This window comes from Trachypithecus francoisi, unplaced genomic scaffold (assembly GCF_009764315.1).
Source record: "Trachypithecus francoisi isolate TF-2019V2 unplaced genomic scaffold, Tfra_2.0 Lachesis_group16, whole genome shotgun sequence".
NCBI classification, from domain to species: domain Eukaryota; kingdom Metazoa; phylum Chordata; class Mammalia; order Primates; family Cercopithecidae; genus Trachypithecus; species Trachypithecus francoisi.
The window spans coordinates 89,160,624-89,182,540 of NW_022681461.1; the positions used below are offsets into that span (position 1 = coordinate 89,160,624).

General features: G+C 49.1%; 1 protein-coding gene across 2 annotated transcripts; it reads left to right on the forward strand.

The window, feature by feature from the left end:
- Positions 1-19,629, forward strand: IGFBPL1 (insulin like growth factor binding protein like 1). 2 transcript variants are annotated; one of them, XR_004443659.1, is made up of 6 exons: positions 1-2,101; positions 11,432-11,541; positions 12,300-12,416; positions 14,133-14,291; positions 16,865-17,322; positions 18,305-19,629. XR_004443659.1 is itself a non-coding variant. In XM_033238039.1 (5 exons), the coding sequence occupies exons 1-4, from the start codon at positions 1,657-1,659 to the stop codon at positions 14,280-14,282; spliced, it is 822 nt and encodes a 273-aa protein (XP_033093930.1). In that variant the 5' UTR covers positions 1-1,656; the 3' UTR covers positions 14,283-14,291; positions 16,865-17,734. The 2 variants fall into 2 exon arrangements, 1 of the variants encoding a protein (XP_033093930.1); XM_033238039.1 differs by lacking the exon at positions 18,305-19,629 and having other exon boundaries at positions 16,865-17,734.
- Positions 19,630-21,917: the final 2,288 nt, after the last annotated feature.

The window sequence follows — 21,917 nt, forward strand, 5'->3', positions numbered from 1 at the left end:
GGTCAAGGGGTGAGAGCACTTTAAAAGGCCACTCCTGGTAAAGACAGCAGCCTTCAGGTTGAAAGTCATCGTTAATACGTTCTGAGAGCGGCACTGAGTGCATTACCAACATTGTTATATTTATTCCTTACCACCACCCCTTCATGGTGCCTGACCACCCCTGCTCTGTGTGGCTGATTGTAAGGTAAGGCCCAGCGTCAACCAGGCAGATGGCCCTCCTCTGACCACCACATAAAGTGGCCTCAGAAGAGGCTCCTTTTTAGGGATAAGAAGACTGCAAACTGGGAAGGAACTAGGCTTGAAAACAAAATGAACTCCACCCAAGAATGCTGTAGCTGGTCTTCCCAGGCTGCAAGAGGCTTTCTCCATCTCTAGGAGTTCAGCAAAGAAAAAACAACAGAGTACAAGACAAATGAGGGGTGGCCAGTAAAGGCAGGAAAAGTCTCCCATAAAACCTGGTCAGCGAGTCCCTCCCTCCATTCAATGCCTTTACCTGGCAACACATCAAATCCCAGCAGTCAAGACTCTCTTAGGTTTCTCATCTGGCTGCCCTGCCAGGACTCAGGCAGGATGGTGTGCACAGAGCCTGGCCCAGACAAGGCACAATGGCGGCATTAATAACTGACTACAAGAACCTGCGTTTTTCCAACATGCATTCTCCACTAAGCCACAGGTACACTGACCCTTGTGCACCGAGACTTCATCAGAGCATTATTCGTATTAACCGAAGGATGGAAAACAACTGGTTAAGTAACTGCAACTAAACCCTGTGGAAAGGCCACTCTATATTAACTCCAAAACATATCACCATATCTCATCACAACAAAGTCACTGTGGACGGAGATGCACCATGACTTTACACAGCATTAAGAAACACACTCACAGAACCAATGAACTATGCTCCCATTGACCGTACAAGAAACTCAGTTTCAGAGATGACAAGAGGTGGGGAAACTGCGAAATACTGTAAGTGGAAAAACCAAGTGCAGACTAATGTGTATGGCACGCTACTCCGTGCGTGTGGGAGAGAAACAGAGTGTGTGTGTTTTAAAGGAAGGGGCTTTTATAGGCACATGTGCTTTTACAGGCATAGAGAAAATTTCTGAAAAGATACACAAAAACCCGATAGCACGAGTGGCCTCCGGAAGCCGAGTTGGAGGATGATGATACCAGGTGGTAGGGAAACCCCTCTTTTCATCCTTAGATGTATATGTAAAATACACATTTTAAAATATATATTCTCTTTATAAAATAAAGCTTCTTAAACTACTGAATGCAAAATAAAATTAAATAAAACAGCACATCCTTCTGGCAGGATTTACGGGCATACCATCTGGAGCCAGCCTTGGATCCGGAGACTGTACGGTTATCCAATCCTGCCTCTACCACAGCGACCTCGGGCAAGTTCTCCCCCCGACTGGGTCTCGGTTCCCTCAGGAGTCCAATCGGAGGTCGGAGAGCTGCTCTCGGGGCGTCCCTCCAGCTCGGAGCCCTGGGCCGCGGGCACCACGCGAGTCCCGGGCTGGAGCAGCGGTTTGCGGGCGCCCCGCGGTGCAGGCCCGGCCAATCAGCGGCCGCGGGGCGGGAGCGGTGGCTGCTTGGCGGGCGCGGAGCGGAGCGCGAAGCAGAGGCGCCGCCGCTGTCCTGAAGCAAGCCATGCCGCGCTTGTTGCTGCTCTTGCCGCTGCTGCTTCTGCTGCCGCCGCTGTCCCCAAGCCTCGGGATCCGCGACGCGGGTGGCCGGCGCCCCGAGTGTGGTCCGTGCCAGCCGGAGCGCTGCCCGGCGCCCGCGCCCTGCCCGGCGCCCGGGATCTCGGCGCGCGACGAGTGCGGCTGCTGCTCTCGCTGCCTGGGAGCTGAGGGCGCGAGCTGCGGGGGCCGAGCCGGCGCGCGCTGTGGCCCTGGCCTGGTGTGCGCGAGCCGGGCCGCGGGGGCGGCGCCCGAGGGAACTGGGCTCTGCGTGTGCGCGCAGCGCGGCCCCGTCTGCGGCTCTGACGGCCGCTCCTACCCCAGTGTCTGCGCGCTGCGCCTGCGCGCCCGGCACAAGCCCCGCGCGCACCCCGGTCACCTGCACAAGTCACGCGACGGCCCTTGCGAGTTCGGTGAGTCGGGGTCGGGGATCGGGTGGATAGAGAAGGGGGTATTCCAACCCTCTGGGGTGTGGAGCGAAGGATCCCCCTGCCCAGTGGTGGACAGCTCTGCCTGGGACTCAGTTTCCCTTTAGGGAGCAGTATTTCGTATCTCTCCTCGTGCTCAGAGAGACTGGGGCGAGAATCCTTGGAGATGCCACTCACCGTGCTAGTCGAATTTTTGGTGAGCCTGCTACCCCTTTTGGTACGTAAGTACCTGCTGATGCAGTCACTTATTTGTAGGCATGGTTATGTTTGCCGGGCAGGAGACTGGGAGTTGAGGAGGGGGATCAGAGTTCCCAGATATCCAGCGCTAGGTGGATTGTTTGAATGGGGAGGAAGGGAAGTTGAGGATGCGGGAGGAGGATGAGTTCCAGACTGGGGAATCGGGAGTCACCAGGCCATAGCACCGGAGCACCAGGGCCCCAGATGTGGGATGGGGCTGAGCTGGGATGCTGAGGGAGCTCCACCCAGGAAAAGTAAGACCTCTGGAGACGTAAGATCTGAAAAGATTGTGGTGCTATTAGGGGCAGACCCAGGTTTCGTGGGTCTAAATAATATATAATTTGGAGAGTCCTGTCTAAAGTAAAGGAATAGAACTGCTAGGGACTTCGAAACTTATTATGAAATGTTAGGGACTTAGAAACTTAAGCTTCATTAACATCAAAGTAAAATAATCTCTGTGTGCTATAGTTGCCCACTCTCTTTATGTACCTTCTGAAAACCAAACAAAAAGAAACCAAAACATTAGTACTGCTTTACCGGCTTCCTAAGCATGAGTGTATCCCGCCCATTAGGTATTGGAGAAGTGCCCCTGTGTACTCTGTCTGGAGTGGGCAGTGAAGAGTTTAGGGTGAGTGAGAAGGTGACCAGTGAGTCCCAAGGAGCCTAGGTTTCAGCCTGGGGTTCAGGCTTCTGGGAAATAATTCTGGCCCAAGTCCAGACTTTAGGGCCTAAGACAATGTAATGACTTAGCTTCAAGAAAGAAGCTTGGGGTGGGGTTCTTCCCAAGCCTTAAGAAGGATCTAGTAGTCTTTCCCCTCAAGTAGTTCAGGTAGATGTACCCAAGTCCAGGAGACACAATGGGTTGATGGAGACGGGGCAGGAAGCCTCCTGTCCTGGGAAACGTAAAAGCAGTGTGTGGCCAGTTGAGCACAGGAAAGTCACCATTGACTGTTCCTAGCTGAAGCTCCCCATGGAGGACAGAGCTGGCTGGGGGTGCATCTGTGCTGCCGCTGGCTCCCTGAGTGGCCCTGGACAGGCCCCTTCTCCTCTCTGGCCATATCAGCCCCAGTGGAGTCATTGTTGAGGTCCCTCTCACTTGGAACAGTTTGTCTCCGCCATGTGGCACTTAAGCAGTGCTGTCTCTTTCCTTTTGCTAGTTCCTATCACTCGTTTTTATAATCTGCTTTCCTCAGCAGTTAATTCACAGGCAATTCTCTTTGTCTCCAGACAGGTAACACTTTAACTCCATATGCAGGAGACATAAGAAATGCTGACCAGGTCCCCAGACTGTAAGTGGTGCTGATGGTCTCAGATAATTTCTCCCCAGAGTGGCATTCTCTTCCTAAGAGAAAGGCACCTTAAAGACATTCAGACCAAATCTGCTGTTATACAGAGAAAGAGACTGAGACCCAGTAAGGTCAGAGCCCTTGTCCAGGGTGACCAGTAAAGGATGACCAGCTCCCTGGTCCCAACACCCTGTCCAGTGCTCTTTCGGCATAGGACTTGATAGTATTAAGTCAGGCAGATGGTGGTTACCATGGTTACCAGAGTGAGGCCAGATGGCAGATGGAAACTCCATACCCCTAATTCACTGAAAATTACCAAATGACAAGTAAATGTGACAGCCCCTCCACTCTGATCTACGGGCTCTGACGCCCACCCCAGGCACAGACCCAGGGAATAAAGATGTTCACGGGGCCACACGGAAGCAACTCAGAACTGCTTTTCATGATCTCATTAGCGACAGGCGTCAGGCCTCCCCGGGATTCAGCCTTTCTTCCGCATCAGCCTTTGTGTCATCCACCACAGAACCGGGCACTGTTTGCCTGTCACTCTCTGTCCTGAAGTGCTTGTGTGGCCTCTGCCCTTGTGTCCGGATAAAGCATGAAGGTTTGGACAGGGGATGTTTCCTAGCCCAGGCAGCAGCTCATTCTGTGCTGTCCTAAAGCCATCTTTTATTCAGAAGACACAGCGGGAGTTTTTTAACAATGCCCCTGGGGACCCCGGTTGAAGGGAAGCAGACTGTGAGTCAGAGCAGGGCTGTTCTGCTTCAATATTGGCAATAAAATCACCCCTCCTGATTCCTTTGGAACCCAAGCACCTAGATTTCATGGAATGAGGCCTCGGGAAGTATTTATTGTGTTGGTCACAGTGTGTGAAGGGTCCTTATACATGCCTCTCAGGAGCCTGGGGAAGCAGTTTTCAGGCTTAAATTCTGCCCTTTCCTCCTATGCCCTGCAACGCCCCAAACTGCCACATAATGAGAGTGATCCTTTGATCCACACACATGTACGCAAGAGTCGCATATGAATAATTCTTACTGTTGGAAATTGCTTTTGCATCCATCTTTTTTTTTTTTTGAGATAGGGTCTCACTGTGTCTCCCAGGCAGAATACAATGGCTTGATCACAGCTCACTGTGATCCTGGGGTCAAGGAACCCTCCTGCCTCAGCCTTCCAAGTAGCTGGGACTATAGGCACATGCCATCATTCCCAGCTAATTTTTAGAATTTTTTGTAGAGACAGGATCTTGCTGTGTTGCCCAGGCTATCCTTGAACTCCTGGCCTCAAGCAGTCCTCCCACCTCAGTCTCCCAAAGTGCAGAATGAAACTTCCCCCTTCGGCCTGGCACCTAAGGCTTGCAATGGCCTAGCCCAAACTACTCTGGGGTGTCCTCTCCTTTCCCAACCATCCTACCAGGCCTCGGCCCCATGGACCCACTTGCACACCCACCACAGGGTTCCCACTTCTGAGCCTCAGTTCATGCTGTGTCTCCCCCTTGCCAGCCTTGGGATGCTCTCTCCATCCTTCAAGGCTTCTCTCAGGAGCTATAGCCCAGTGCTAAATAGAGGGACAAGTGACGAACCTTGGGAAAAACAGGAAGGTGGACCCACATTGAGAAACCCCCAAGATTCAAGGCTGGCGGGTGCACAGCACCTTACTTATCAGGTTGCTAGCAGACTAGCTGTGCAGCAACCATCTGAAAACAGCCAGGCAGGCCAGGCACGGTGGCACACGCCTGTAATCCCAGCACTTTGGGAGGCCAAGGCGGATGGATCACAAGGTAGGAGATCGAGACCATCCTGGCTAACACAGTGAAACCCTGTCTGTACTAAAAATACAAAAACAAAATTAGAAGAAGGATGCAAAAACAATTTCCAACAGTAAGAATTATTCACACTTGGGTCTTCAATACATTCTGAATTATTGGTTGAGCTTCTCACTGGTAAGGTGGTATGGCCTTAGTATTATGATGATGATGATTGCTCTCATTACTTTAAAGGCTGGACTCTTCAGTGTGTGTGCCCTATTTGTTAGCATTGGGAGAGGGTTGGGATCCTACAGACAGCAAGACAGCAGGGCATTGAGCCCTGGCAGCTTCAGTGAGCTCCTGAGACCCTGAATCTTAGAAAATACACCTTGGTTGAAATTCCAGCTCCACTTAGAAACCTAGGTCTGTGCTAATATGTGTTACCAGGTAACCAGGAGAGGCAGCAAATGCCACTTCGTGAGAGGGACAAAGAAGGGGGTTTGTGCTCAAAACCCTTTCATGCCGAGGGAGGAGATCTGAGGCGGAGGCTGCAGGGAGCAGGATTAAGCTGTTTCTCGTTCCACATCATAACGTGACTATTAGCATAAATTATCAGAGCTGTTCAGTGCATTGATTATTAAAATCTTTGGTTGTGTGCTTTTTAATACAAGCAGATGGGGTCCTGATATTCTGGGGGGATGACTTGATATTCTTTCTTTCCCTAGCACCATTAACTTTAAAGAAATCTCAGAGGCATTTGGGAATATTTTTTCTTTTCTTTTCTTTTTTTTTTTTTTTTTGAGACAGAGTCTGGCTCTGTCGCCCAAGCTGGAGTGCAGTGGCCGGATCTCGGCTCACTGCAAGCTCCACCTCCCGGGTTTACGCCATTCTCCTGCCTCAGCCTCTGGAGTAGCTGGGACTACAGGCGCCCGCCACCTCGCCCGGCTAGTTTTTTTTTTTTTTGTATTTTTTAGTAGAGATGGGGTTTCACCGTGTTAGCCAGGATGGTCTCGATCTCCTGACCTCGTGATCCACCCGTCTTGGCCTCCCAAAGTGCTGGGATTACAGGCTTGAGCCACCGCGCCCGGTCAAGGGAAGATTTTTTCATTCCAGCCATCAATGACTGATATAATTGACGAGGTAGGGGGACAAAGCACCACACGCTATAATAATAATATTGATCCCTTTCATTTGTACAGATCCACACAGTTAATAACTTAGTCACATCCATTTTCTCCCTTCACCCCAAGGATGGGAGGCTGTGGTCATTATCTTCATTTGCAGATGAAAAGGAAATGATTAACAACTTGCCCTAGCTCAAGTGGTTGGCAACCAGATTCCTGGGCATTTGAGTCTCCCTCTGGTACTGTTTTTGCTCACCCCACAGTACTGCCTCCTGTGACCATGTACATCTGGGTGACTGTCTTACCTGCTGGTTAGCCCTTGGATGGTTGGATTTGTGCAATTCTAGGGCTATTGCTGGCACAAGCAGAAGGAAACAATATCAACAAGGAAGAGCTCTAGGGGGATGAAGCTTCCACACTCACAGACTGGACTAGCTAGAAGCCATCCTCCCTCCTGCAAGCCACATGATTCCTGTGAAAGGCAAGCGGAAAGGAAAGCCCTGGTTCCTCCAGCAGTGTGGTGGCTCTGACAACAGTAAGAGTATGTGCTTGGCTCCCCAGAGTGAGGTCTGTAGTCATGGCCCCTGGTACCTGTCATCTGAGGCCAGAGGAGGGTCTCATGCAGGCAAAGAGCTTTAGAGCAGGCTGCCTAGGGACAGCACACCCTGCTGAGTCCTCAAGTCCCTCTGCAGAGGTCTTTTACATTCTGTAAGGGGTCTTGCAATTGTTCCTCACAGCAGCCTTTGGGGAGTGGGCTGGGGAGGGAATAGATTCCTGTGCCCATTTTAAAGAAGAAGAAACTGAAGCCAAGGCCTGGCAGAGAAAGGATTTGAACCTGGACTCTTCCACCCCTGCCTGCCACGCTGTCCTTCCTGCCTGTGGTAGCAGCCATGACATTGAGCATTCCAGTGCCATGCTGGAGTGAGCCCTTGGGGATAGTAGGAACTGGAAATGTCCTGCTGGTGTCGAGGACACATTGCTCATGTTAGGGGTTATCTTCACAAGAGCTGTTCCCTGGGGGTGATGTTTGGGGTGTTGCATTATTGTCTAGAAAAGAGCTAACATGGCAGGCCTGTGACCATATCCTCAGAAAGACTTGCTGGCAAAGTTGGCCCTGGGCTGGTATCTGGGGACTTAGATTTCAGGGGGGTTCCACTTTTCTCAGAATTGATGAGAGTGGCTCACTGTGCCTGAACTGTACAAACATGTGGTTTATGCGGAACCCCTGCTTTCCTTCTCAGAGTGTGGAGTTTAGGTATTCAGTTAGGCAGAGAGTGCCCCTGTGGCCAGCTCCCAGTAAAATCCCTGGGCACCGGGTCCCTCTTGAGCTTCTCTGGTAGACAGCATTTCTACCAGAGAAATGTGACTCCATGGGGAGGGCTCTTGGACGCTTGTGCCTGCTTCCCCTACCCTGACTTTTTCCCTTGACTGATTTTGCCAGATGGGAAAATCCTTTCACTGTAATAGATCACAGCCGGAGTACCACTGTATGCTGAGTCCTGTGAGTCCTCCTAGTCCTCCTAGTCCTCCTAGGAAATCATTGAACTGGAGAGTTGTCTTGGGGATCTCCCAACACAATGCCTAAGCAACTCATCTCTTATTCTGGAACGGAGACCATACAGATAACAAATGTTCCACTTTAGAAACCAGTGTGGGAGTGAATGGAATCATGGTGCTGGGTTTGAGTCCCTGTTTCTCCAAGCACTTTACCTTTCTGAGTCTTGGTTTTCTCATCTGTAAAATGGGGATGGAAGCAGCTACCTCACAGAGCTGGTGTGAGGATTAAAGGGTAGTGTACATGGAAGGGTCCTCTAGGGAAAAGGGAGGATGGTGTTAGCACAGCGGTTCAGAAGAGCTTGAGATCTGGAGCCAGATCACTGGGATCATAGCCAACTCACTCTGCACCCTTTAACGCTGGGTAACCCAGGGCAGCGCCACCATCTGGCAGCTGGTGAGATTGCTGGAGAGATAAACAGGTTAATACCTGTAGGCAGAAAAGTGCTTAGTACACAGTGAGCGCTGTGCTGATAGCATAATTACTGTTATTACTGGTACTGTGATAATTATTTATCATAAAGAGCTACTATGGATAGAAATATTTTAAATTTAAAATCAGATATGTTAAAATTAAAAACAGGGCTGGGAATACAGTGACTTATGCCTGTATTCCCAGAGCTTTGGAAGGCCAAGATGGGAGGATTGTTAGAGGCCAGGAGTTTAAGACCAGCCTGAGCAACATAGCAAGACCCATCTCTACAAAAAAAAAAATTTGTTTCATCAGCTGGGCATGGTAGTGCATGCCTGTAGTCCCAGCTACTCAGGAGGCTGAGCCAGGAGGATTGCTTGAGCCCTGGAGTTCGAGACTACAGTGAGCTATGATTGTGCCACTTCATTGCAGTCTGAGTGACAGAATGAGACCCTGCCTCAAAAAAAAATTAGAACCAGATTGTTATGGCACAAGCAACATTAAATTTTTTGAGGTCACAGAACAACTGTTCTGTATCTTGGCTATAGTGGTAATTACATAACTGTATCCATTTGTCAAAACCTAGAACTGCACACCAGAAAGAACGAATTATGCTTTATGTAAATTTAAAAATAAATAAATAAATAAAAATTTAAACATCCCTTTAATGTGCTTTGACCTCCCTTTAAAAGCAGGGCCTCTTTTGTAAAAGAATTGGTATTTTTTGTCACAAAATCAGTTATGAAGTCAGTATTTCCAAGACAGTCTTTCTTAACTGTAGTTGCTGAAAGAGAGAGAGAGACTGAAATATGAGGAGAGAGAGATGAATTGTGATTTACTGGTTTACTCATTTAGGCCTGGAAGGCCTAATGAAATGATGAAATCACATTTTAAATGTATGACTTTACATGAACAAAAGTAAACCACGCTGACTGAGAGTCCCCTTGGTATCCAGGTCCTTCTGACTGTCACCACAGTGAGCCACTGGAGCACCGGTTTGGGCTCCCCTGGAGGCGGCATCCCAGCACTTGTGTGGTTGGGGAGGCGCTGGCAGAACAATGTGAATAAATTAGACTGCCTTTGTCATCGCAGATAGGGCTCCTGCCAGAGAGCTCAGTGTTGTGGCTCTCTGTGGCTGTCAGGCAACATTAGACATCTAGGATCTTGGTTCCAGGGGCTTTGGCTACACTCAGGCACATGGATTGGGCACCAGCCTTCAGAGGGCCCTCAGATGGGCACAGCTGAAGGAGTGGGCAGATCAGATAGAAGAGGAGGAAAGCAGCCTGGGATGGGGAGGGCAGACTGCATTCAACTCCCTGGTGGGCTGCTGGGACAACCAGGGCCTACGGGGCTCCAGAGGGTCACCCCAGGGTCAACAGGTGGGAATCACAGGCTTTAGCTCTAGGTGAGGATGTCCTTTCTTACCAGTAGAGCCCTCCAAAGACAGAATGGCCTGGCCTGATAGGTGGTGAGTTCTCCATGCCTGGAGGCATGCAAATGGAGGCTGGAGAGCATGTCATACATGGTCAGACACAGAATCACAGAGAATTAGGATGCTAAAGAGCCTCTCTAGTTTGAGACTATGGCTCTAAGGCAATTTTCCAGAGATTTTTTTTTTGGCACTGGCTTGACAGGGTCTGCTTCCCAGTCTGTCTGGAGGGGCCAAACTAGTCTGCTTTCTGCACCCTGATCCTCTTGTGCATTTGGGTGTGATGCGACCCTGTCCATCACCTCCTTCCTCCTGCCTTCTGTCTCCTCCCTTTGCCATCCTTTTGTATTACAGCCTTGTGCAGGTGCAGGCTTGTGGAGAACAACAGGGCTGTCCTTGAGTCACCAGGCAAAGCCCTAGGAGTTCTAGACTCTGCAGTTTGATGACCTGGAAATGAACATGTTTGTTTCTTGATTTGTCATGTGTTTGTTCATCCAGTCATCTGTTTGCTCCTGGCCCTCACTTGCATATCACGTTAACTTACGCTTTTCACCGTCAATCCATGGTTAGATCAGCTCGACTGCCCTAGGAAGCAGGGGTGTGATCCCCACCTTATTGGTGACAGCTGTGTGTGAGCATTATCTGGCCAGGCCTCCACACTACACCTTGCCCAACACACTGTGGTGCTGGATGCCAGGGTGGCTGAGCTGCTGTCCGGTGCAGGTGAGAGCAGGTAGAAACACCTAGCCTTGATTATTCCAGCCCAGCATGAGCAGAGCAAATGCCAGACACAGGGAGGAAGGCAGAGTGTGGAGCAGCAGCTTGAAACATCTAACATCGGGTCCTGTTCAGAGAGTCCACACCCTCCCTCTCCTCTCTGTCATGTTCTGGCAGTCTAGAACCACATTTGTCTGATTCCCTGATTTGCCCAGGCTTGGGTCGGCTTCTGGGGATGGGGAGGCAGAGGGAGTGGGGGAGCCTTGGGGAGTCTTTACTCTGTGCATGCAAATGGGCATCTTGAATGGACCACAGGGGGTTGAGCTCCAGGGTGTGTGCAGCTGTTCTGCCTGGCATTCTTCTTCCTGACGCCCTCCACGTGGAAGGAGAAAGGCCCATCTGTTAGAAGACTCTGCCGTTGGTGGCGTGACACCAGCCCCTCTAGGAGTGGGCTGCTGTGTTTCCTGGTTGAGTTATAGCAGATGGCAGCCAGAGCCTGGAACAGGCCTTGGGAGGGAGCACTGAGGCCCAAGCTCTGCCACAGATGGCGCTGGGGGACTTTGGGAAGTCGCCCTTCCCCTCTGGACCCCTGTTTCCCCACTGGTAAAACAAAGATGGATCAGGAGATCGGTAGGCAGCTTTCCAGGTCTGAGGAAATCTCTCTTTTAGGATTCCTGCCCAAGTGTGACATGCCGCTCCCCTCATTTCAGGACATCCCCGCAGGCTCTCAGTGGGCAGGGAAATTCAGAGGTGGATTGATTGCTTGGAAGCTGACAGGGTAAAGGTTGCATCCCCTTGTCTCCTCCTCTTAGCTCCTGTGGTTGTCGTTCCTCCCCGAAGTGTTCACAATGTCACCGGAGCGCAGGTGGGCCTGTCCTGTGAAGTGAGGGCTGTGCCTACCCCAGTCATCACGTGGAGAAAGGTATTTCTGTCCAAGAACTCATGCGTCTCGTGTGTGTGTGTGTGTGTGTGTGTTGTGTGTGTGTGTGTGTGTGTGTGAAAGAGACAGGGAGAAACAAAGACGTGAGTGGTAAAATGTTTTTCTTTTAAGTGTGTTTGTATATATGCTTTTATAGGTGGGCCAGAGGATGAAGAAAAGATATCTTCTGTACCACTCCTCTGCCTCGAAACTTCTACCCCAAAGCTCTCCCCTTAGAAGGGGACATTGCAACCCTTCCTGTGCCATTTACACCCTTGGCCACTTCAGGACCCAGAAGGCTCTGCTTTTACCCAGTCTGCGTCAGCTGCAGTGGCCGTGTGCGTGTGTATCCTGCTTCGCTTCAGGGCTGTGTTTCAGACAGACCTGGCTGATGGCAGAAGACTCAGTCCTATTCCAAAACCAAATCTTCTAAAGACTAGTTTTTGAGAGGCCGGCAAGGGTCACAGTGTATGTTGTCCCCTTAATGTCAGCAGGCCTGAGACGGGCGTTGAAATTCTGAATTCTTCTGTGGGATAGTGGTGATGTTTGTGTCTTTGCTGTCTGGCAGAGTGTGCTGTCTACATGTACAAGTAGGTTTAAAAAATGACTGATGTCATTTGCATAGGAATGAGCAGTGTTAGGGTTTCAGTCTTTGAGTCAGTGGGAGGAGGAGGAAGGAGGAGGGTGAAGAAGCCTGTGGGATGGTTTTTATCCAGAAATGCTTTTTCTGAGGCCCCTCCTGGCGTTCCTGTCCCCTGTAGGTCATGCAGTCCCCTGAGGGCACCCAAGCGCTGGAGGAGCTGCCTGGGGACCATGTCAATATAGCTGTCCAGGTGCGAGGGGGCCCTTCCGACCATGAGGCCACCGCCTGGATTGTGGTGAGTGTTTAGGATTATTGGATATTATTGACTGACCATTAAAAACCATCCTTTATATTTCTACAATGCATTACATGTTTCAAAGCTGTTCTTACCCGTTTCTCACTGGCCCCTCCAGTAATTGTGAGGCAGGCAGGGCAGGTTTCAGATCTGCTGGGAACACATGTGATCTGCTGCCAGGGGCAGAGTGATGGCCCCACAGTGATGTCCACGTCCTCACCCCCAGAACCGTACAACGTTACATGGCAAGGTGGTGGGAGGGAGGTTGTGGTTGCTAAACTGCTGAGATAAGGAGATTTAAGATAAAGAGATTAGCCTGGATTATCCGGGTGGCCCAATTTAAAGGTGAGTCTTTAAGTATAGAAGAGGGAAACAGAAGAGTCAGAGGCAGACTGAAGTGATTCGACGTGAGGAGGACTTGACCCACCATTTCTAGCTTTGATGATGTTGGAAAGGGCCACAGCCAAGGAGTGCCAGCATCCACTAGGAGCTGGAGAAGGCAAGAAAATGAGTCTCCTGAGAGCCTTCAGAAAGAACGCAGCCCTGCCGGCACCTTGATTTTAGCCCACTGATTTTAGCCCCCTTTGGGCTTCCGACCTCCAAAACTGTAGATAATAAATGTGTTTGTTTTAAGGCACTCAGCTTGTGGCGATTTGTTACAGCAGCCCAAGGAAACTAGTACACCTGCCGAAGGTCACCCGCTGGTAAAGGAGGAAGGTGGCACGTTTGAGTCCTCTTCCAGAGCTCTTTCTTGCCACTCGCAGCACTTTTACTAAGATGAAGAATGCCACATGTTCGAAGGAGTGAGGGAATGAGGAGATAGGGGTCCATGTTGGGTCAGTCACTGTACCTTTCTGAGCCTCGATTTCCACTGTTGTTAAAAGAGGGCTTCAAACTGAATGACCTCTGAGGGCCTTTGTGGCCCTGACAGTCTGTGATTTACCTGTGAGTCTCCTGTAAAAAGAAGACCATAATGCTCACACTTCCCCCACAACTGGCATGAGTTTAAAATGAGCTGATGTGCATACCCCAGTGTGTGGCCCATAGCATGATTTGTAATTGATGGAAGCGGTTGGTTGTAACAAGAGAAAGCAAAAGAGAAACAAGCTTGTTATGGACCTGGCTGTGAGTATCCTCGGGGTGCTCCCTAAGGACAACCTCCTCATTCCACCCACAGCTCTGGGAGGCTTGGTGACTCTTCTCCACCCAGCTGAGAGATTGGGAATGCAATTGGTTGTGTGGTTTTTTTCAAATCAAGCACATTCCCTCATTTTCTTAGGAGAAAAGACAGGGACAAAGAGGTTATCTCTGGTGATATTTTGTAGAGGCTGCCCCTATAGGGAATACTTTGTGGATAATTCTTTGGTCAGTAGATTTTTGTTCTTTTTTTAACTTGAGGTATTTTCCAAATAATCTATACCTTGCACCTTTAATACAAAATGGTATACCATTTACAGGTAGCTTGCAGTACATGGCAGGCATGTGGAGGAATCATTCAGATGACAGCCACAGTAGGGAGCGTGCCTTTCAAGAGGGTCCCTGGGAAGGAAATTTACCTTCGTGCTCCTTGGCAGCCAAGGCAAGGGGAGAAGTAGAACAAGTTTTACCTTATTCTGAAAAGGAGGAGGTGTGCAGACTTTATCATTAAGAACTAACTCAGGAAGTCATTTTGCTGTACCTTATATAACTGTATAAACTTGCCTGTTGTATTTCTAGATCAACCCCTTACGAAAGGAGGATGAGGGTGTGTACCAGTGCCATGCAGCCAACATGGTGGGAGAGGCTGAGTCCCACAGCACGGTGACGGTTCTAGATCTGAATAAATACAGGAGCTTCCGCTTCCCAGCTCCCGATGACCGCATGTGATGGAGAAATGTACATGTTCTAAGTCATTTTTAGTATTTTACATCCAAGTTATGAGATATTTGAAGTGGCTTATAAGACCTGTAATAAAAAGGAAGAAAAATATATAAATGGAGAAACCAGGGAGAGAGCAAAAGAAGATTAGGAACATACTAAGATGAGCAGTAGAATCTCTGGTATATTCTGCACACATCTCCCTCTGAGCTTCTTAGCATGCAAAGGCAAGAGCTGTGAACATGATATGTGTCCATGAGATGAAAAGACCAGTTGTGTTTTGGGGCTGGAGGGAATATTTCCTCTGTATTCTTCTAGAAGAGCACTGAGAGAGGTAGCAGACAGTGTCATTGTGACCGTGTCCATGTGAAAATATTCCCGCAAAGAAGATGCCTGAGCTTCCTTTATGTGTTCCTGGAGCTCTTCCTTGTTCAGGACGCCTGAGCTTCCTTCCTGGGGCTCAGGCCTTGCCTTCCTGTCCTCAACACTATATGCTGCTTCGCAACACATCTCCTTGTGGGTGGGGACAGAGAGACTCTCCACATCCCCTCTGGCCAGGGCCTCCTAGTCGGTAGTCACACAGCTGACAGCTGGGGTTGCATCTGTTCCCTGCCCACAGGTGAACTGGGAATTTGGGAAAGGAATCACTTTATAAGCCAGCTTTTGCTCCATAAAAATCCCAAAATCTTTCTGGTTCACAGCCACAGACGTTGATCACTTGCTCATGTTCCATATTATAGCTGTGAGCTGGCTGTGGCCCTGCCCCATGTGCCCCCTCATTCAGAACCCAGCTGGAGGAACAGCTCCAGTGTGGAACATGTCCTTTCTGTGGCCAAGCTGCACACACCATTGCATTTAAAGTTTCTGCTCGGATCTGATGTGTGCCCCCCCACTTACAGACCAATCAATAGGTCTGGGATTCCCAGTGGGGATCGTGTGTGGGAGGATGTGTGCCTCACTCGCCAGAGGCGAAAGGGCAGGGATTGCATGATCCCTGTTTTTTTTTTTTCTTTTTTTTTTTTTTTTTTTGAGACGGAGTCTCGCTCTGCCGCCCAGGCTGGAGTGCAGTGGCCGGATCTCAGCTCACTGCAAGCCCCGCCTCCTGGGTTTACGCCATTCTCCTGCCTCAGCCTCCCAAGTAGCTGGGACTACAGGAGCCCGCCACGTCGCCCGGCTAGTTTTTTGTATTTTTTAGTAGAGACGGGGTTTCACCGTGTTAGCCAGGATGGTCTCGATCTCCTGACCTCGTGATCCGCCCGTCTCGGCCTCCCAAAGTGCTGGGATTACAGGCTTGAGCCACCGCGCCCGGCCTTTTTTTTCTTTTTAAGACGGAGTCTCACTCTGTCACCCAGGCTGGAGTGCAGTGACGCGATCTCGGCTCACTGCAAGCTCCGCCTCCTGGGTTCACACCATTCTCCTGCATCAGCCTCCTGAGTAGCTGGGACTACAGGCGCCTGCCACCATGCCTGGCTAATTTTTTTGTATTTTTAGTAGAGACGGGGTTTCACAGTGTTAGCCAGGATGGTCTCCATCTCCTGACCTCATGATCCGCCCACCTTGGCCTCCCAAAGTGCTGGGATTATAGGTGTGAGCCACTGCACCTGACCTGCATGATCCTCTTACGGGGGAGCAGTGGTAAACAGGCACCATTACCAAGACTGATCAACAGGTGCTTAATAGAACAGGAAAAATTAGAAATAAGTCTGATAGCGTTTCTCAAAAGCAAGAGGATTTTGCCATGGTTTTAGTTATAATACTCTTTTAGCCACTACTGTTGCACGCCTTCTGTGTGCCAGGCCTTACTTCTGGTCTGTAGGAGATCACAGAAAAACAAAAAGTGGACATCATTATAATACAAGGAATGCGATGTTAAGGGAATGGGAGGAGATGTTAAGGCCAAAAAGCAGCTTAGAACTGGGGAAAATGAAGGAAGAATCATCAAGGAGGTGGCATTAGGGTTGAAGGATGGGTGTACGTGAGTAGTTAAGAGGCCCTAGAAATGGGGAGAAAAATATGAAAATGTAAAACTGTGAAATAGGAATTCAACAAAGAGTTAGGAGATTGGGTCTTAAAATTGTCTTCCTGATGATATGTGACTTGTTTTATATAGACATGTTTCCAGTTTTAAATATATATATCTATAATTTTCAAATACACATATATTTTGAGGCAGAAATGATTCTGGAGTGTGAATACATCAAAAGGATAGCATGAAAAATTGTGGAATTTTAAGACAATCACTGCTGCCTGGGTCTTGGGTTCCTTCTGTGACACACAGTATTGCCAGCTCTGGCTTGCATACCTCCAGGGATACGGAGCTCACTACCACTGATAGCCATCTGTGGATTTTCCAATGGTTGAAAAGGTCTTCTTCTTATTAAGCTGGAGTCTGCCACTCTGAAACGTCCACCTTTTGGTCTTGAAAGTATTTCTTGGGGCTCCACAGGGCCCTTCACTCCCCATTGGCACCATTTCCTGCTGGGGAGAGATTTGAAGTGAAGGATCATTTCCCCCACCTTCCATGTAACACATAGTTGATTGTAACAGAGCAGGCTGACTTTCGCTAATTCTTTTTCTCCTTTTCTTCCTAGGGTCTTGATCATAGGATGATGGAAAAGTCAAATAATGGATCTTTGTGCTTCGTGAAGAGTTGGAAAACCTGTGTTTGTAGATGACCCCTTTTGTATGTTTTTAAAAATTAGATGCAAACTAGATTTGTGTGCAGATGTAGTTTTTACCAGGGCAAACAGTGAGAAACGGATTTGCATGTGGCTTTTTTATACTTTTAAAATGAATTGTTCCATGAGAAGTCTTTTTTTAATTACTCTTTTCCAGGGAGATCACAGATTGGCACGTTTGCAATTTCTAAAGGGCTCGTGTCAGCTGTGACTCTTTACCTCAGTTGTCTATGACCTATTAGTGGTGCTCTGTGACTTAGCGTGCATTGTAGAAGGAGGGATGAGGGTCCCAGTTGTCCTCTGCCTGCCTGTAACTTGCTGTGTGACCTGGACAGGTCTCTTCCCCTCTCTGGGCCCTGGTCCCTTCATCTGTGAGTATAGTGTTTTAACTGGATGTTATCAATGTCCCTTTTAGCCCTGCCATCCTAAAGTAAGATGGCCCTTTGGAAAAATTACAGGAGATGTGGTCTTAGTGTTCTTTCTAAAATGGTATTCCCTCAGAAACAAATTCCATTGCTTTACCCCAGGGTGTGGACAGCTGGCTGTAGCTCTTCTATTCCTACCTTTTTCCCTTTTAAGGAGACTTAGTTTTATGTGGGATGCTTTACCAGACTCAGGAGCACTTGGTTGGATCTTTGGAGACCAGAGCATCCATTTATTAGCCTAGCATTCTCTTTTTAAAAAACTTTTTTGAGACAGGGTCATGCTCTGTCACCCAGGCTGGAGTGCAGTGGTATGATCATGGCTCACTGCAACCTCCACCTTCTGGGCTCAAGTGATCCTCCCACCTCAGCCTCCCAAGGAGCTGGGACCACAGGCATGCCCCACCATACCCAGCTATTTTTTTTTTCTTGTAGAGACAGGGTCTCCCTATGTTGCCCAGGCTGGTCTCAAACTCCTGTGCTCAAGTGATCCTCCTGCCTTGGCCTCCCAAAGTGCTGGATTATAGGCATCAGCCACTATGCCTGGCTTAGCCTAGCATTCTCTAAACAGGTGGTTAGAAGCAGTGGAGACCAGGCTTCTGATGATCAAATTGTGAAAGAAAAAAAAAAGGCGGGGGGGTGGTTAGCCATTATCTCCAGACTGTGGAATTAGGTTGTAGTCGAATATATTTTACCCGTAAACATTTTGACCTCACCCAAGAATAAAGCTCTCTTTTTTTTCTTTTTTAATGAAAAAAGAAAGGAGAATATTTGCTATCTTGTCTTAAAAAAAAACAGATCCTTGGGTTATTACAATTTTTAAAATAAGAATTGAGATCCCTTACTATGTACAGTCCTTGAAGTTCATAAAGCTTGATCCCAACTCTGGGAGAGGGGGCAGGACAGGTGTTAATGTCCCTGCCTTTTGCAGATGAAGAAACCAGGCTCTGAGAGGAAAAGCTACTTGCCCAAGGTGTGAAGGCCTCTGAAAGAGGAGCAGAGCTCCAGGCACCTGGCCCTCCTTGGTTACTTTTCTACTCCACGGTGCTGCTACTCAGGGTCATCTCAAAACTATGTAAAGGCAGATGTTGCCAATCCACAGGCTTCAGAGACTCTTATCAAGACTCTTCCCAACTTTTAAGGCACCCTTTCATACCACTCACATCGTGCATTACATTTTGGAGTCCTCGTTCGAAGTGAACTTTCTGCCTGTAAGTCTGCGATTCCGTATCTAAAATATTGGGATGGCATCACCTTCTGTACTATGCAGCAGCAGGAGACTGGCCTGGGACTCTGGAAACATGAGATCCATTTGTATATTAATCCCTGGCTTGCTGTGTGACCCTGAGCAAGTCTCCTTCACTTTCTGTGCCTCAGTGTCCTTATTTGAGTAAAAGGGGAATAAAACTAGATGAGTGGTTTTCAAACTTTAAAACATTGGAAGTTCTCTTTGAAAACAGATGAGAATTGAAATGGATGGCACTGGAAGCTGCTCTTGTCCACGGGGGTCTGGAGCTGCCAGGGGACCTGCTCACATCCCCTCCTCACTCAGCACCTCCCACCCCTCCCTTCCACACACACTGTGACTTACTTTCATGTGGGAGGGCCTGCAGTTAATTACATCTCCTCATCACTCAGCACCTCCCACCCCTCCCTTCCCCACGCACTGACTTACTTCCATGTGGGAGGGCCTGTAGTTAATTCTCCTGTGTCTTGAGTGGTTGGGAGATGATTTGGTCAGACCCTTAGTGAAATGATGTGAGAAGGAACAGGAATGCTGTGGCTCTGAAGAAGGTAGTAGAACATCCCACACCTGCTAATAAGCACATTTTGCTAACTCAGTTGACTCCCCTCAAATTTGCCTAGTGAAAATTGAAAGGCTGGATGTGGACCCAGAGAGCAGGGTGGACAGAGCCCATGCTGGAAGTACTGAGCATCAAGACTGTATGGGGCTGGCTTTAGCATCATCATTCTGTGCAAAGACAAATAAATAATTAATGTCACACTGTCTGAAATTCTCACCAAAACCAAAAAGGCACATTAACGTGATTGTTCCAAACTCATGGTTTTTCAAGTGTGAAAGCCCAGAGACCTCTTCAGAGGCTAAGAGAGCATCTGCTGCCACAGCTGTTAGCATTTGCAGACATAATCACAATGCCCTCCCCTCCCCGCACCGAACGTGGGTTTTTCTACTGTTTTTGTAGATGTCATGATGTAACGACCTCTGCACCCTGAAAATAAATGTTTTTAAGGACAGTCTTTGAGGTGTCTTTGTTGTAGGAATGCTGTATAGGTGGGTGCAGGTCCCACTGGTATTCCTTTATCATCCCTCATGCGTCCTGTCCTTTCTTCTGCATGCCCACTTCAGCTACTTAGTCTAGACCCTCCTTACCACTCACGCCTGGACTATGATCACAGCCCCACCGTTCACCTTGCCCGCAATTTTTAACCAGCCCTAATCATCTTACACTACTGCCCTTGAATGTGTATGTCCTGCCGTATAAGCATTCTAGTGCTTCATTCACTTGCTGAGATATGTGCTCTGTCCTCTCCCACACACACTAAGTAGCATTTTCCAGGTGCCAGATGGGTACAAGACACTGAAAATCATATGGATGGAATCATCTGGATTCCTCCCATATGAAAGTAGGTAGAATCAGGTCCTGAACTCAGACTCCAGTGGAGGCATGGGTGAGATGAGGTCACTATCCCTGGCAGCCTACTGTGTCTGCTTTGTGGTTAGACCAGAGGGAGATCAAGGAAGACTTCCCAGAAGAGGAAGCAGGCATTTGAACTGGCGGGAGTGGGTGTGGGGGATTCCAGGCTAAGGAAACAGCATGCAAAAAGGAGTCAGGGTAGAGCAATGCAGCGTAGTTTGTGAACAGGGAGGAATGGCCAGTTGCTGCTGCTCAGAGCTGTGGTAGTGGGCGGTGGTCATTTTGGGCCACACCCGTAAATGCTGACAGAGGAGGTTGAACTTGTTGCCGTAAGCAGTGGACAGCCTGAATCTCTGTCTTCTGTTGTCCACTGGGCTTGAGGAAGACAATTCCATAGCCCATGTTCAATCCCAAATGTATCTGCTTTCCCCCTTAAATACAAATAAGGCTAGTTTTTAGTTAAGGTGGATTTTTTTTCTTTCAGGTTTTATGGTGAAATTAATTCCAACATCTTTAAAAACACTGCCCTGCCCTCTCCTCCAGGGAGGGATGGTGCAGGAGAAATGAGTAAGAACGGCAGATCCAGCGACAGTAAAAGTCTCTGCTCATGAATTTCCTCCTTCCCAGTCTTTACCAGGGCTTCTTGAACATTAAATCAGACAATGATTATTCCGTATATTTTAATTAATTAAGGGAAAGCCAAGTGCTCTGGTGTCTCAGTTTAATGAATTCAGAACGTGGAAGCCCAGCGCCCAGGGCTGAGTTGTACACCTACACTTGCCCACGCTCTGGCTCCCTGGGGCTGACCTCTCTCCTGGAACGTGAACTCCTTTACGGCCGGGGCTCCTTTTGAGTTCAGCCTCATTGCATCCAGCAGTGAGAAGTGTGTGGGTCCGAGAAGGCAGACTTGTCTGTGTTGGCTTTCACTGTGGCTGTCTCTTCCTCATGCCTACATCTCCCCTCCATATTAGGGAACGGTTGATTCTTGAGGGAAGAGTAAAAATCCTGAGTACTAGGGAGTCTCCCCTCTTTCCTCCATGCATAAATCCACCCATCACACACATTTGCAGAGCTCCTCCAGTGCACCAGGCATCGCCAGGTAGCGAAGGGTCTACAACTGCTCACAGACCTTGGAGTCTCAGCTCCAGCACAGAGGGCTGCTTGTGGTGCCAGGTGGCGTGCCCCTGTCTCTCTGCGGTTGAAGGTGTATGCAGCTCTTGCTTGGGTGGAAAGGGGACTAGCTTTAGAGTTGGAAGACCCAGAACCAAGGTCAAGCCCTGTCACAGACTGCAAGGCTGGGTCACTTCCATCAACTCTTACGGCCTCCATTTCCTCTTCAATCCAGGGAGGGTGGCATCCCTGCCCTGGCCTGTTGCTCTAAGAGCCCCATGTGTGAATGGCCACGCACTGTCTGTTCTGCACAGATCTTGGAGGGCTGTGTGCTGGAGGCAGAGGGCTGGGAGTGAAATCAAACATGCTCGGAGTATGTGAGGCACAGTCTAGCAGGACAGAAACATTAGACCTGTTTCAACCAATGAGAGCTGCCTCAGCACAAGACCAAATGAAGGGTGCCCAGAGACCTCTTCAGAGGCTAAGAGAGCATGTGCTGCCACAGCTGTTAGCACAAAAGGCTAGCTCAAAGGGTGAGATTGCTTAAATGAGAAGTTCAGAGGAACCATCCTGGAGGGGGTGGCCCTTAAGTAGGGCTCCAAGGAAAAGGAACAGCATGAGCACGGCTGGATGAGAGGCAGCAAATGGCCCATAAGAGCATTAAACTCAAAAAGCGTCCTTGTCAGAAGCAGTCTCCTGTTGGCACATCTCCATGGACGTGCCACAGGCGGCAGAACTGGGGCGAGCTGCCAGCAAAATCTAAGGTCTTCCACAGTG